Source organism: Oryctolagus cuniculus, chromosome 21 (assembly GCF_051225735.1).
Source record: "Oryctolagus cuniculus isolate XC-2025 breed Fujian yellow rabbit chromosome 21, ASM5122573v1, whole genome shotgun sequence".
Taxonomy (NCBI): Eukaryota; Metazoa; Chordata; class Mammalia; order Lagomorpha; family Leporidae; genus Oryctolagus; species Oryctolagus cuniculus.
The window spans coordinates 28,929,856-28,943,780 of record NC_142887.1 but is presented as its reverse complement, the minus strand read 5'-3'; the positions used below and the strand labels follow the sequence as shown (position 1 = coordinate 28,943,780).

Sequence of the window (13,925 nt, the reverse complement as noted above, 5' to 3'; positions counted from 1 at the left end):
TGGGATACACATATCCCAAGCAGCATACTTAAAAATATCTGACTGCTGATTCCAACTTCCTGCTGATGTAGACCCTGGGAAGCAGCAGATGATGGCACAGGAATTGGGTCCCTGCCACCAACATGAGAGACCAGATTGAGTTCTTGGCTCCAGCTTCAGTTCTGACAACACCCTGACCACTGTGGCCATTTGTGCAGTAAACCAGCACGTGGGAGGTCTTTTCTCTGTCTCTTTCTACCTCTCAAGTAAATCTTTTTTTTTTTTTTTTTTTTTTTTGACAGGCAGAGTGGACAGTGAGAGTGAGAGAGAGAGAGAGAGAGAGGTCTTCCTTTTTCCGTTGGTTCACCCCCTAATGCCCACTGTGGCTGGCGCAACACGCTGATCCAAAGCCAGGAGCCAGGTGCTTCTCCTGGTCTCCCATGCAGGCGCAGGGCCCAGAGACTTGGGCCATCCTCCACTGCCTTCCTGAGCTACAGCAGAGAGCTGGACTAGAAGAGGAGCAACCAGGACAAAATCCGGCACCCCGACCGGGACTAGAACCAGGAGGATTAGCCTATTGAGCCACAGCGCCGGCCCTCAAGTAAATCTTTAAAAAGAAGAGGATCATTAATAGTACTAATTTTATAAGCAGGAGATATTTTCAGGGAGGCCACCATAAACTCAGAGCTCCAGTAAGAGAAGATAGCAAGGACATTCTGCAGTGTGGAGGATCCAGGGGGACACAGGCAACTTGGTTGCTCCAGGGGGCTCTAAGCCTGCCCCCAACAGGTCTGAACCAGAACGGCTGATAATTAAGGGCCAGAAATCCTATGGCATGGCCACTCTGAAGGGTGAGACTGAGAGGGGCTTCCTGTGTTTACATATTTCTGGAATGCAATTTTTCTAAAAATGAATATATACAGTAATAATAACAATAATAATGAATAAAAGTGATGAAGGAAGGAGGGAAGGAACTATAGCTAGTGTGACTGACCTAAAAACTGTATCTAGGAAAATGAGATCTATTTACAAATGTGATCAAACAGGTTAGGGTTTAAATGAGGAACTATAGCTAGTGTGACTGACCTAAAAACTGTATCTAGGAAAATGAGATCTATTTACAAATGTGATCAAACAGGTTAGGGTTTAAATGAGGAGATGAAACTTTACTACAATATTTTTAAATGTGTATTCATTTTCATTTTATTTGAAAGGCAGAGAACTCAAGGCCTGAAACTCAAGCCAGATGTTCCATTTGGGTGGTAGAGACGGAAGTACTTGAGCCATCACTGTCTCCTCCCAGGGCGTGCATGAGGAGGCAGCTGGATGGGAAGTGGAGGAGTCAGGGCTTGAATCAGGCACCTGACATGGGATGCACACATCCCAAGCAGCATCTTAACCAAAGCACCAAATGCCTGCCCCTACAGCATTTTCCTTTTAGATTTTTTTTTTTAGTGTTTTTAAAAACACCAATTTACGTTCAACACTTTAATACATTCAGAATTTGCTCAGAGAAAATAAAAATATTTATCTTTTAAGGAAAAATAAGGTTGCAAAGGCACAGTCTCAAGCCAAAGAAACTGTCTCATATATCCTTAGTTATAACTAAATTGAAGGATGATGCATTCAATTACCAGGAAATTCTTTTACAAGTAACGACTTTAACTATATGGATAACTGTACTTTCTCTTCCTTAGTTTTTTTCTTTCTTCTTTTCCTTTTTTTAAAAGCATGCATTGAGGGGCTGCCATTGTGGTATAACAGGTTAAGCAATCATCAGTGACGTCGGCATCCCATATGTACACCAGTTTGAGTCCCAGCTGCTCCACTTCTGATCCAGCTCTCTGCTATGGTCTGGGAAAGCAGCAGAAGACGGCCCAAGTGCTTGGATTCCTGCACCCAATTAGGAGACCCAGATGAGGCTCCTGGCTTTGGCCTAGTGGATAGAAGATCTGTCTGTCTCTCTCCCTTCTCTGTAACTCTGCCTTTGAAATAAATAAATCAATCTTTCAAAATAAATAAATAAATAAAGGATGCACTGATGTAGTTAGCAAAAGAAAGTGACCTTTGATTCAGTGTAAGAATCCTTAAGTGTTCTGGAAAAAGAACAGACTTTGGGGTTTACATTTAACAATATATGAGCAACACATTAAGATAGATCTTCAAAGACTAAAACTGACACTGTGTTTGGGTTTTCTTTTCTCTATCTAGCGCCAGGCATATGAGGCCATTTATGGAGAGAAACAAGGAATTCAAGAATGAAAGGGACCAGAGAGGGTTTCTACAGGCCAATCTGGGCCATCTCCTGTTTTCCAACAGATCAAAGCTAAGAATGATTTTTACATTTGTAAATATTTGAAACATCAACATATACACAAACACAAAGAGAGGGGGAGAGAATATGCAGAAACCTGAGATCATGCCCACAAAGTCTAAACTATCTTCAGAAAAATATTTCCTTGACAAAGATAATAAACCAACCACTTCCTTTTGTGGAGGCACAGACTGTTTACCTGGCTTGCCCAGTGTCACCCTAACCACAGATCACTGGTACTGTAGGAATAGATCCAGGTTTCTGAACCACTGACTTCTATGGGAGGCATGCAACTAGACTGTAGTCCTGCAGTGCTGGCATCCCATGTGGGCGCTGGTTCAAGTCCCAGCTGCTCCACTTCCTATCCAGCTCTCTGCTATGGCCTGGGAAAGCAGTAGAAGAAGGCTCAAGTCCTTGGGCTCCTGCACCCAAGTGGGAGACTCAGAGGAAACTCCTGGCTCCTGGTTTCAGATCGGCTCAGCTCCACCCGTTGCGGCCATCTGAGGAGTGAACCAACAGATGAAAGACCCCTTTCTCTCTGCCTCTGCTTCTGTCTGCTTCTGTCTCTGTGTAACTCTGACTTTCAAATAAATAAATAAATAAATCTTTAAAAAAAAAAAAGAGCCTTATGTAGCTCAGTCACTGTGCTAAATCCTACACTTATGTACTTGCTGGTAAGTGAAGAGTGAGGCAGGGGAGACACTGTGCACAGTGGGTTAAGCCTCTGCTTGGGATGCCCAGGTCCCATATCAGGGTACTTGGGATTGAGTCCTACATCCACTTCCAATCCAGCTTCCTGCTAGTACACCTGAGAATTAGCAGATGAGGGCTCAAATACATGGGTTCCTACTACCCATGTGGGAGACCTGGATGGAATTCCTGGCTTCTGGCTTTGGCCTGGCCCAGTCCTGGCCCAGTCCTGGCTTGGTGAACACTTGCGAGAATGAATCAATGGATGGAAGATCTCTGTCTCTGCCACTCTGATGAATTAAAGAGAGAGAGATGTAATACCTACCTGATGCCAGCAAATTCCACCTTCTGGGTGATATAGGCACAGGTGCTGACCTAAGTGGGGAAGGGAGAGAGAGTCAACATACCAAGGCCATGGAAGTCACAGCAAAGGGCGGCTAGCTTTCTAACCTCTTCTAACAACCCCAAGTTTAATTAGCGTAAGAGTAATGGACTTACCTCACAGGAAAACCTGCTGGGGCAGGTCTAACAGGAAGTTCTTAAGAGTCTGGCAAGTGAGGACAGCAGTGAAGACCAGGTGATGAGGGGTCAGCTTCGCAAATATACTTATTTTCATATGTGTTTACATATGTGTCTACGTTGATACACTCATTTATAGACTCACAGAGAAGTAAGTAGTTTACTTCTCACTTTATCTCTCATTTTAGAAAATGTAAACATTCTTCACCAAATAAAAAATAAGCACAGTTTTGTTCTTAAACTCTACATTCTATGTATGTTCTATGCAACATACATAGGACTCTATGCAAGTTCTACTGAATAGTTTGTTGTGTCACATACAAAAACTCACAATTCTGAAGAAACTGATCGTTTTCAGAAAATGTTCATTAGAAAGATATAAACTGGGGGCACAGGTGTTGTGGTACAGCGAGTTAAGCCACAGCTTGGGATGCTTGTACTCCAGCTAAGAGTGCCTGATTTGAGTCCCAGCTATGCTGCACTTCCGATCTAGCGTTCCTGCTAACATACATAGGAGGCAGCAGATGACAGCCAAAATACTTGGTTTCCTGTCACCCATATAGGAAACCTGGATGGATTTTCTGGCTCCTGGAGTCCGCCTGGCCTGCTGAAGGCATTTGGAGAGTGAACCAACAGATGGACAATTTCTGCCTTTCAAATACATCAATGTGTCTTAAAAACAACAATATGGAAAGAGGGTGGAAGATATTCCAGAAAACAGTCTGAACTGGAATATATAAGACCTGCATTCTAGCTATCCAGCTCCGAGCCATCACTAGAGATAAGTACCTGCCCATAAGGAGATGGGAGGAGCGAAGAAGAGCAACTAAAAATCTAAAATCAGGAGCCAGCATTGACATGCCGTGGGTTAAGCTGTTGCTTGCAATGCCAGCATCCTCTCCTGGAGCATTGGTTTGAAATCTGACTGCTCCACTTCCGATCCAGCTCCCTGCAAATGCAGGCCTCAACTACACATGTGGGAGACCAGGATGGAGCTCCTGGCTCCTGGATTCAGCCTGGCTTAGACCTCGCTGTTGCTGCCATTTGGAGAGTAAACCAGTGGATGGTAGAACTCTCGCTCGCTCACTCGCTCTCTCTTTATGTTGTCCTACTTGTCAAATAAATAAATCTACTCTCCCTACTAAATCATGTAAACCTCTATCATAAACAAGAATTAGTCCTATAATAGAAAAAGTAACAGACTTAATAAAAAGCCACATCTTACCAAACTTTTCTTTAGTCGCCACATATCCCCACGGCCAATATACTGATCCTTAAAAGTTAATTCCACTAGGTCAAGGGTCACATCCTAAAAGAGATAATCAAATTTATCTTTCTGCATTATTTTACCACACTTTATAGTCATAAGATAATACTACTAACTATGGGGAGAAAAAACTTTTGCAACAGAGAAAACTACTAGACGAGCATTCAATAGCAGAATTCCAACAAACGGAATTTTATTCTACTAAGGAAAGCGTTGGAGTATGGATGATGGCTACAATAGCTCCTATAGCAGTTCTATCCCATTTAGTGCATAAAAGGTATCACACTATTAATTCTGTATTTTAGTCTTAATTCTGCACATTCCTGACATTGTATTATGAGCTTTATTTCCCTATATAATGTTAATAATACCTTTGGACATGGAGCTGGTGCTGTGGCATAGCAGGATAAGCCTGTGGCACCAGCATCCCATATGGGCTCTGGTTCATGTCCTGGCTCCTCCTCTTCCAATCCAGCTCTCTGCTTATGGCCTGGGAAAGCAGTGGAAGATGGCCCAAGTGCTTGGCACCTGCACCCACGTGGGAGACCTGAAAACGCTCCTGGCCCCTGGCTTCAGATTACCTCAGCTTTGGCTGTTGCAGCTGTTTGGGGAGTAAACCAGCAGATGAAAGACCTCTGTCTGTCTCTCCCTAACTCTGCAACTCTTCCTCTCAAATAAACAAATAAATCTTTAAAATAATAATATCTCGGCCAGCGCTGTGGCTCAATGGGCTAATCCTCCACCTGTGGCGCCAGCACACGGGTTATAGTCCCGGTTGGGGTACCGGATTCTGTCCCGGTTGCCCCTCTTCCAGGCCAGCTCTCTGCTATGGCCAGGGAGTGCAGTGGAGAATGGCCCAAGTGCTTGGGTCCTGCACCCCATGGGAGACCAGGATAAGCACCTAGCTCCTGCCTTTGGATCAGCGTGGTGCACCGGCCGCAGCGGCCGTTGGAGGGTGAACCAACAGTAAAGGAAGACCTTTCTCTCAGTCTCTCTCTCTCACTGTCCACTCTGCCTATCAAAAAATAATGAAAAAAATAATAATAATACCTCTGGGCAATGTTTTTTTAACCTATTATAGCATCACCTCTTAAAGAAAAATGAGAATACTTAAAGCAATTTTAGTGTTTGAATAGAAAGTTTCCATATAGTCTCATATCCAGAATCTTACTAAGACAAGCTTCAGAAAGGAGATGGGAGAGATTCAAATGCAACTTACCTATTACCCTGATCTAAATGATATAGCTGACCACACATCTAAGAGTCTAACACCACTCTTTGCTAACCCATTATTTCCTTAGTGATGGAACCTCCAGGAAGGATGCTAGACACACCTTGGGGTCTACTACATTCACATAGACGTCTTGGTAAGGTCTTAGCCGGAACACTTGAGTCACAGTCTGGTCCACACTGATAGTTTCTGAATCAAAGAAGAAATTCAGTTCAGATAACACATTCTGAACAGCAGGTAAATAACATTCTAACTTATAACTGCTCTGATATTCAACAGAAACACAACTGATCATTTGCCATGGGCAGGAAACACATTCTTTATCCTGCAGCTTAAAATTTAAAGATTTCTGCTTTCCGCTTTACAGGTAAAACAAGCAGATAAAATAAGATCTGAGCCAAAGCAACAACAACAACAAAAAAGGAGCGGAGGTGGAGCAGGCATCTGACCTAGCAATTAAGATGCCAGTTGAAGGGCTGGCGCTGTGGCATAGCAGGTAAAGCTGCCATCTGCAGTGCCAGCATCCCATTTGGGTGCCAGTTCAAGTCCCGGCTGCTCCACTTCTGATCCAGCTCTCTGCTAGGGGCCAGGAAAGCAGTAGAAGAGGGCCCAAGTCCTTGGGCTCCTGCATCCCCGTGGGAGACCCAGAAGGAGCTCTGGCTCCTGGCTTCAGATCAGCTCAGCTCCAGCTGTTGCGGCCAACTGGGAAGTGAACCAGCAGATGGAAGATCTCTCTCTCTGCCTCTCCTTCTCTCTCTGTGTAACTCTGTCTTTGAAATAAATAAATTAATTTTAAAAAAAGATACTAGTTGTGATGCCTGGATTCCAGTGGTGGCTCCATTCCTGATTCCAGCTTCTTGCTAATGCATACCCTGGGAGGCAGGAGGCAATGGTCGGGTCCCTGCTATCCAAGCAGGAGATCTGGCTTGGGTTTCTAGCTCCCAGCTTCCACTTGCCCAGCCTCAGCTGTCGTGCCCATTTGGTGGATGGGAGTTCTCTTTGCCCATATATCTCTGTTTTTGTGTCTCTCTGTCTCTTTGACTCTCTGTCTCTCTCTCTCTCAAATAAATATTTTGTACAAAAAAAAAAAAAAAAAAGGAGGAAGTGGTGAGAGAGGAGGGGTAAGGGCAGGGAGACATGAAGGAAAATAAACAATTGAAGAAGCAACATAAGATAGCCAAAAGAAGGGGCCAGTGCTGTGGCATAGTAGGTAAAGCCACAGCCTGCCATACCGGGATCCCATATCTCAGCTGCGCCACTTCCAATCCAGCTCCCTGCTAATATGCCTGGGAAAGCAGTGGAAGATGATCCAAGTCCTTAGGTCCCTGCGCCCACATGGGAGACTGGGAGGAAGTTCCTGGCTTCGGATTGGCCCAGTTCCAGCAGTTGTGGCCATTTGGGGAGTGAACCAGCGAATGCAAGACCTTTCTCTCTCTCTCTTTGCCTCTGCCTTTCTGTAACTCTGCCTTTCAAATACATAAATAAATCTTTAAAAACAAAATTTGTATCCATAATGAGTCGGTGGAATCGCCACTTCTGGCTCCACTTACAGTCTCCCTGAACCTGAATTTGCTCACTTGTGCAAGAGTCATTCGAAGGATAAAGACAGATGACAAAATGCTTCCAGCTCAGTGCCTGTACACGTGGTAGGCAACCATGAATATGTATTTCTTCCCCACCCCCACCTCACTCAGAGTAGCCACTCAAGAAGAATCTTGTGAAAAAATTTAATATGTTAATGTGTAGAGAAATATACTTTACCAACAGTTTTTTTTTGAGTTGAAGTATAGAGCATCACATATTCAGATCAACTTTTGATTCTAAATAAAGATCATTTCTTCAGTGAACTCAAGAGGTTGACAAATGAGATTGCTTGGCGGTTTTTAAATCTGATAATTTTTTAAGAGGGAGCAGAATGTGATAAGAAGGCAGGTACTTACTCTGATCCAAGGGCTAGTTCTGAGACAGTAAATATACTTAAAAAAAAGATTCTCAGAGAAGTGAGACATAATTCTTACCTTTCTGCAAATCCTCCTTAAGTGACTTGACCTGCAGAAGCAGAGGGCTGGAAAAGAAAGTAACAAGGAGTTGGGAGGCCGCAAGCAGTGACCCTTGGGCTCTCTGTACCCCCACAAAAGGAAACAGACCCCTGTGGACACGGGGTATCTGGTAGCCCAGCAACGGAAGAAAGCTCCCTGAGAAACAAAGACCCTATACCAAGGGACGTGGGTAAATGCTACAGAATTTTCTTTTCTACTTTTTAAATTGTGTTTTAAATGTTTATTTATTTTCAACTACTAGAAAGTCAGAATGGCAAAGTTAGAGAGAGAAAGAGAGACAGAGAGAGAGATACCTTCTATCCACTGGTTACCCCCCGCCCCCCATGATGGCAATAACTGGGCGAGGGGAAACTGAAGCCAGGAGTCCAGAATTCTGTATAGCTGTCCCGTGTGGGCAGCAGGCACTGAAGCCTCCATCTGTTGCCACGCAGGATGCATTAGCAGGAAGCTGGATTGGAAATCAAGTGGGCCAGGACTCAAACCAGCATTCCGAGATGGAATATGGTGTCGCAAGCAACAGTTTAACTCACTGTGCCACCAACACCTGCTCGCAGAATTTTCCAGAGTTGTTATCTCAACTTTAAAAACAGAGGGCCTGGTTCACGTCCTGGCTGCTTGGCATCCAATCTCGCTTTCTGCTAATGCATCCTGGGAGGCAGCAGTGACAGCTCAAGTGCTTGAGGCCCTGCCACCCATGTGGCCATGTGGGAGATCTGGATAAAGTCCTGGGCCCCTGACTTTGCCGTGGCCCAGCCCTCACTGTTGTTGGAACCAGCAGATGGAAGCTCACTCTCGTGCTCTCTCTGCCTTTTAAATAAAATTAAAGTAAATAAACATTACAAAGAAAAACAGGCAGAATGGACCACTTTTAAAATTGATTGATCAAGGGGCAGGCATTGTAGCATAGCAGGTTAAGCCACCACCTACCAGTTAAGCAGGTTAAGCCGGTTCTAGACCTGGCTGCTCCACTTCCAGTCAAGCTCCCTGCTATGGCCTGGGAAAGCAGTAGAAGATGGCCCAAGTCCTTGGGCCCCTGCATCCACATGGGAGACCCAGAAGAAGCTCCTGGCTCCTGGCTTTGGCCTGGGCCAGCTCCGGCCATTGTGGCCATTTGGGGAGTGAACCAGTGGATGGAAGATCTCCTCTCTCTCTCTCTCTCTCTCTCTCATTCTGCCTTTCAAATAAAAAACAAATAAATCTTTTAAAAAATCCTATTGATTGCTCAGATCCTAGAGGGTACGAGTATTTTTATCGAAAGGCAAAGAGCAATTCTACCCTTGTGGTCACTTAGCCTAAGTATCATTCGGAAGTGGCCGGCCACCCAGTACCCTTAGCCCTGGGGAGATACTCACCTGTATTCGTCATTGGGGTGAGCAATCTCCACGATGTCTCCAAGCTTGATGTGAGGAAACACTTTGGGGTTCACAACCAGCTCATCGTCTGAAAGACAAGCCAGAAACCTCAAGCAGAAAGCTCGTTCACTTGGGCGCCAGGCACCCTGCGTACATTCTCAAACGGGCCCTCACCGCTCTGTTTCGTTGGTATTGGATGAATACCCTATCCCACAGACGGGGCTCCACTTCCAATCAATGTTTCAAACAATGCTGTGGTTTCAGTATGACTTGGCCCCTGAACTTGGATGTTTTCAACTCCAGAGTCACAATTAATGGTACTAAGTCGGTGGCGACTTGCGACTGGCATGGCAGCACAGTGGGTTAAGCTGCCGCTCGCAATGCTGGCATCCTGTATCAGAGCACCTGTCTGAGTCTCGGCTGCTCTGCTTCTGATGCAGAAGCGTTAGCATCAGCATACTACCAACATGCCTGGGAAGGCAGCAGAGGACGGCCTAAGGTCTGGGGCCCTTGCCACCCCATGCGGGAGATCTGGGTTGTGGTCCTGGCTCCTGGCTTCAGACTGGCCCAGCCCTGGCTGTTGCAGCCATTTGGGGAGTGAACCAGTGGCTGGAAGATTGGCCTCTGTGTGTGTCTACCTTTGTCTTTCTCACTCTGCCTTTGAGGGTGGCCACTTAATCCAGTTACGGTGTACAGGAGGCAGGCCTGGCAGGAGGTCCGTAGGCCATCAGGGATGTGCCCTCAGCAGGTAGCTGTCACAACAGAGTTGGTTATAAAGCCTGACCGGGCCCAGCAGCACTCTTTCCGCTTCTCAGCTCTCTCCAGGAGACCCTTCCTCTACAATGCTCTCGGCCCACCCTCACCAGATGCCACACCAATGGGGGCGCCCAGTCTCGGACACGAACCTCTTCTCTTTATGAACTTAGGGGCCTCAAGAAAGGTGATTACCAAAAATGACCACAGGATTCACACAGAAGCACCAAGCCCGTGAGCAGCTGAGTGGGACAGGGCTTGAGCACCTGTGTCTCCAGAGTCCATGCCCACTGCTTCCAGGGAAAAAGCAGCCCCTGGTCTCTGGGAATCAGGGCCTCTGGCACAGTCCCTCATCCCCTCAAACATTGCATCTCTGGCCCCTACCAGGAACAAAACAGCCTAGGCCCCACGATCCATCACCGTCCCTTATATTTATACCACGTTCAGAGCACTCCCTAAAACACTGTCTTAATGGAACCCTCACAGTATGTCTCTGGATCTAACACGAGTGAGGAAATGACCTGAGCGATAAAGTAGCTTGCCCAAAGTGACCAGGCCCGGATTTCACGTGTCATAAAAACCACACCTCAGGTATCTCATTGCAGCAAAGTGGCCTGGAATTGACAGGGTGGCCCGTGACTAGGGCGTTTCAGGTATCCGTTCACATTCAAGGCCAAAGAGACCTTTAACATGTCAGAGAGACATGGTTTTACATGTTTATCTACCACGTCCTCCTACCAGAGGTAGGGAGAACCCTTTCAAATGTTACAAATTCAGAACCATGAAAACATGGTTTCAGAAACCATGAAAACTATTCTGTTTTAATTTGGGGAGAAAGACAACATACTTAATTATGCTAACGCCATGACAAACATGTATATCCAGACAGAAACAGACTCAGTAAATATTCAGCCTAGGAGAGCGCAGCAATGGGTGAACCCTACATTTTATTTGGTATAATGCTTCCATTGACAGCTGCCTGGGAAGCCCCTCCCCAACTTCACAGTCTAAACTAAGCTCCCTGAGCACATTTTCATTTGGCTTGGTTTCACTATTTCCTTCTTTGCACGTTTGTCTCATTAGGCTGAAACCCCTGGGGCTCTAGAGACCTTGCCATATTCATTCCTTTTCTGTCTGGCACAGCTGTGCACCTAGTTAAGTACCTGCTGGCTGCATTTTTATTTATAGTCCTGTAGCACCTCACCACCTTTGTCTTGTTCAGGTCAAACATGAACTCCCGCACCTTGAGTACATATTGTATATAGTACGGATACTGTATCCTTGTATTTTTTCTCTTTGCCAAAAGTTATTTATCTGATGTTTTCAATTCTCCTCTACAGATGTTTAGGCAACATCAACAGCATGCAAAGTGTAGTTTCAAGATAGACTGTGAGTGCTAGCAGAAATTGCCTTTCAAATATATCTTTGTTCCAGTGATTATAATGGCTACGTTTATTGTACAAAGCTTTCCATTCTGCTAAAATGCTTTTCATGTATCATCTCTCTTAAGCTTCACAATATCCTATGATATAGAAACTATAGTTTTCCCTTTTTGGCTATTCTAACCCTCTGGGGCTGAAACCTACAAAATTTACAAGGGTAATTCAAAAAGTCTGTGGAAAAAATAAAATTAAGAGATAAGTTTATTGGGGTACAAAAATATTGAAATTCATGCATATGAGTGATCTTCAAAACATTTATGGAACATATATATTATGAAAAAAATATGGGACTGGCGCTGTGGCGTAGCAGGTAAAGCTGCCGCCTGCACTGCAGCATCCCATATGGGCATCGGTTCGAGTCCCAGCTGCTCCACTTCCAATCCAGCTCTCTGCTATGGCCTGGGAAAGCAGTAGAGGATGGCCCCTGCACCCATGTGGGAAGACCCGAAGGAAGCTCCTGGCTTCGGATCGGCACAGCTCCGGCCATTGTGGCCATCTGGGGAGTGAACCAGCGGATGGAAGACCTCCCTCTTTCTCTCTCTCTCTCTGCCTCACCTTCTCTCTCTGTGTAACTCTTTCAAATAGATAAATTTTTAAAGAAAGAAAAGAAATACATGAATTTTTAGAGTCTTCCGTTCCAAAATAAACTTAATCTTTTTAATTCCATTTTCCCACAAACTTTCTGAAATACTCTTGTAGGAGCAAATGCATACCAAAAAACACATTTAAAAGATTTGTGCTCTTCATCCAATTTCTGAAGTAAAAATGGTGAAGACGGGCCAGCACTGTAGCATAGCGGGAAAGCCACCGCCTGCAGTGCCTGCATCCCATATGGGTGCCAGTTCAAGTCCCGGCTGTTCCACTTCCAATCCAGTTCTCTGGTATGGCCTAGGAAAACAGTAGAAGATGGCCCAAGTGTTTGGGCCCCTGCACCTGCATGGGAGATCCAAAAGAAGCTCCTGTCTCCTGGCTTCATATGGGCGCAGCTCCAGCTGTTGCAGCTGACTGGGGAGTAAACTCATGGATGGAAGACCAACCCCCCCCTTGTCTCTCCTTCTCTCTCTGTGTAACTCTGACTTTCAAATAAATAATAAAATAAATCTTTTTAAAGAACGGTTACGACAAAGAAAAATGATTCTTTTACATGCAAAAAAAAATCATACGAAGAGCCCTCCTATTCTGCAGATTCATGTACTCAAGGCACTAAAGGAAACTCTTCTACAGCCCTTGAATTTGCAGATCAGGTAAACCAGGGGCTAGTCTGAGGCCACAGGGGACAGAGCAGAGCCAGCACTTGGATTCTGGTTCAGTACAGGATGACACGGGGCTTCCTGCTCTCTCCTCCCATGCTCAGAAGCCAGGCAAAGGTTCATGCTTTGATTTTTTTTTTTTTTTTTTTTTTGACAGGCAGAGTGGACAGTGAGAGAGAGAGAGAGAGAGAGAAAAAGGTCTTCCTTTGCCGTTGGTTCAACCTCCAATGGCCGCCGCGGCCGGCGCACTGCGGCCGGCGCACCGCGCTGATCCGATGGCAGGAGCCAGGAGCCGGGAGCCAGGTGCTTATCCTGGTCTCCCATGGGGTGCAGGGCCCAAGCACTTGGGCCATCCTCCACTGCACTCCCTGGCCACAGCAGAGAGCTGGCCTGGAAGAGGGGCAACCGGGACAGAATCCGGCGCCCCAACCGGGACTAGAACCTGGTGTGCTGGTGCCGCTAAGCGGAGGATTAGCCTAGTGAGCCGCGGCGCCGGCCCATGCTTTGATCTTAACCTGCCCTCGGCACATGCAGGCTCACTCTCTCACTCAGTGTAAAAACTGGAAGACTGTTTCAGTTTCTCTCATCTGCCAACCCAGGGCAGGCTGGAGTTGCATGTACATGGTACATTTGTAATAGACAGCACAATTAAACCAATGAAAGGCAGTAAACTGGCAACGTGCGCAGTGTCCCTTAGAAGCCCAAAGCAAACGCTTTTCAAAGGGGCCTGTGCTCTCGGGTCGCCACACCCTCCTCACGGTACAACAGTAGCTGCTTCACGCACACGGGCTGCCTGTCCACCCTCAACTGTCACATGAGCCAGTGCCTACCATTCAAGGCAACGGACACCCCTGAGCCTCAGCCAACTCACACGGGAGCCCCAAAGACCAACAGATCGATACTGACCACTGCCCCCAAAGCCCTTCTTGTGGATGACCAGTTTGTAGACTTTGGTTGTTCTCATCTTGCAGTGTCGGGTCCTTTAGCTGTTCCAAGCCCGGGGCAGAGAAGTCATCTTGTCTGCCTGCCATGGAAACGAAAACAAAAGGATGGAAGGTCAGACTTCTT

General features: G+C 46.0%; 1 protein-coding gene across 10 annotated transcripts in view; it reads right to left on the bottom strand.

The window, feature by feature from the left end:
• Positions 1-13,925, bottom strand: part of DEPDC5 (DEP domain containing 5, GATOR1 subcomplex subunit) — a 151,952-nt gene that overhangs the window by 137,106 nt on the left and 921 nt on the right. For all 10 annotated transcript variants that reach the window (XM_051826696.3, XM_051826701.3, XM_051826700.3 and 7 more), the window contains exons 2-7: positions 13,764-13,881; positions 9,413-9,500; positions 8,019-8,065; positions 6,104-6,189; positions 4,728-4,811; positions 3,309-3,358 (exon numbers count right to left, since the gene is read on the bottom strand). In XM_051826696.3, the coding sequence (XP_051682656.3) occupies positions 3,309-3,358; positions 4,728-4,811; positions 6,104-6,189; positions 8,019-8,065; positions 9,413-9,500; positions 13,764-13,821 (413 nt within the window). In that variant the 5' untranslated portion in view covers positions 13,822-13,881. The remainder of the gene's footprint in view (positions 1-3,308; positions 3,359-4,727; positions 4,812-6,103; positions 6,190-8,018; positions 8,066-9,412; positions 9,501-13,763; positions 13,882-13,925) is intronic.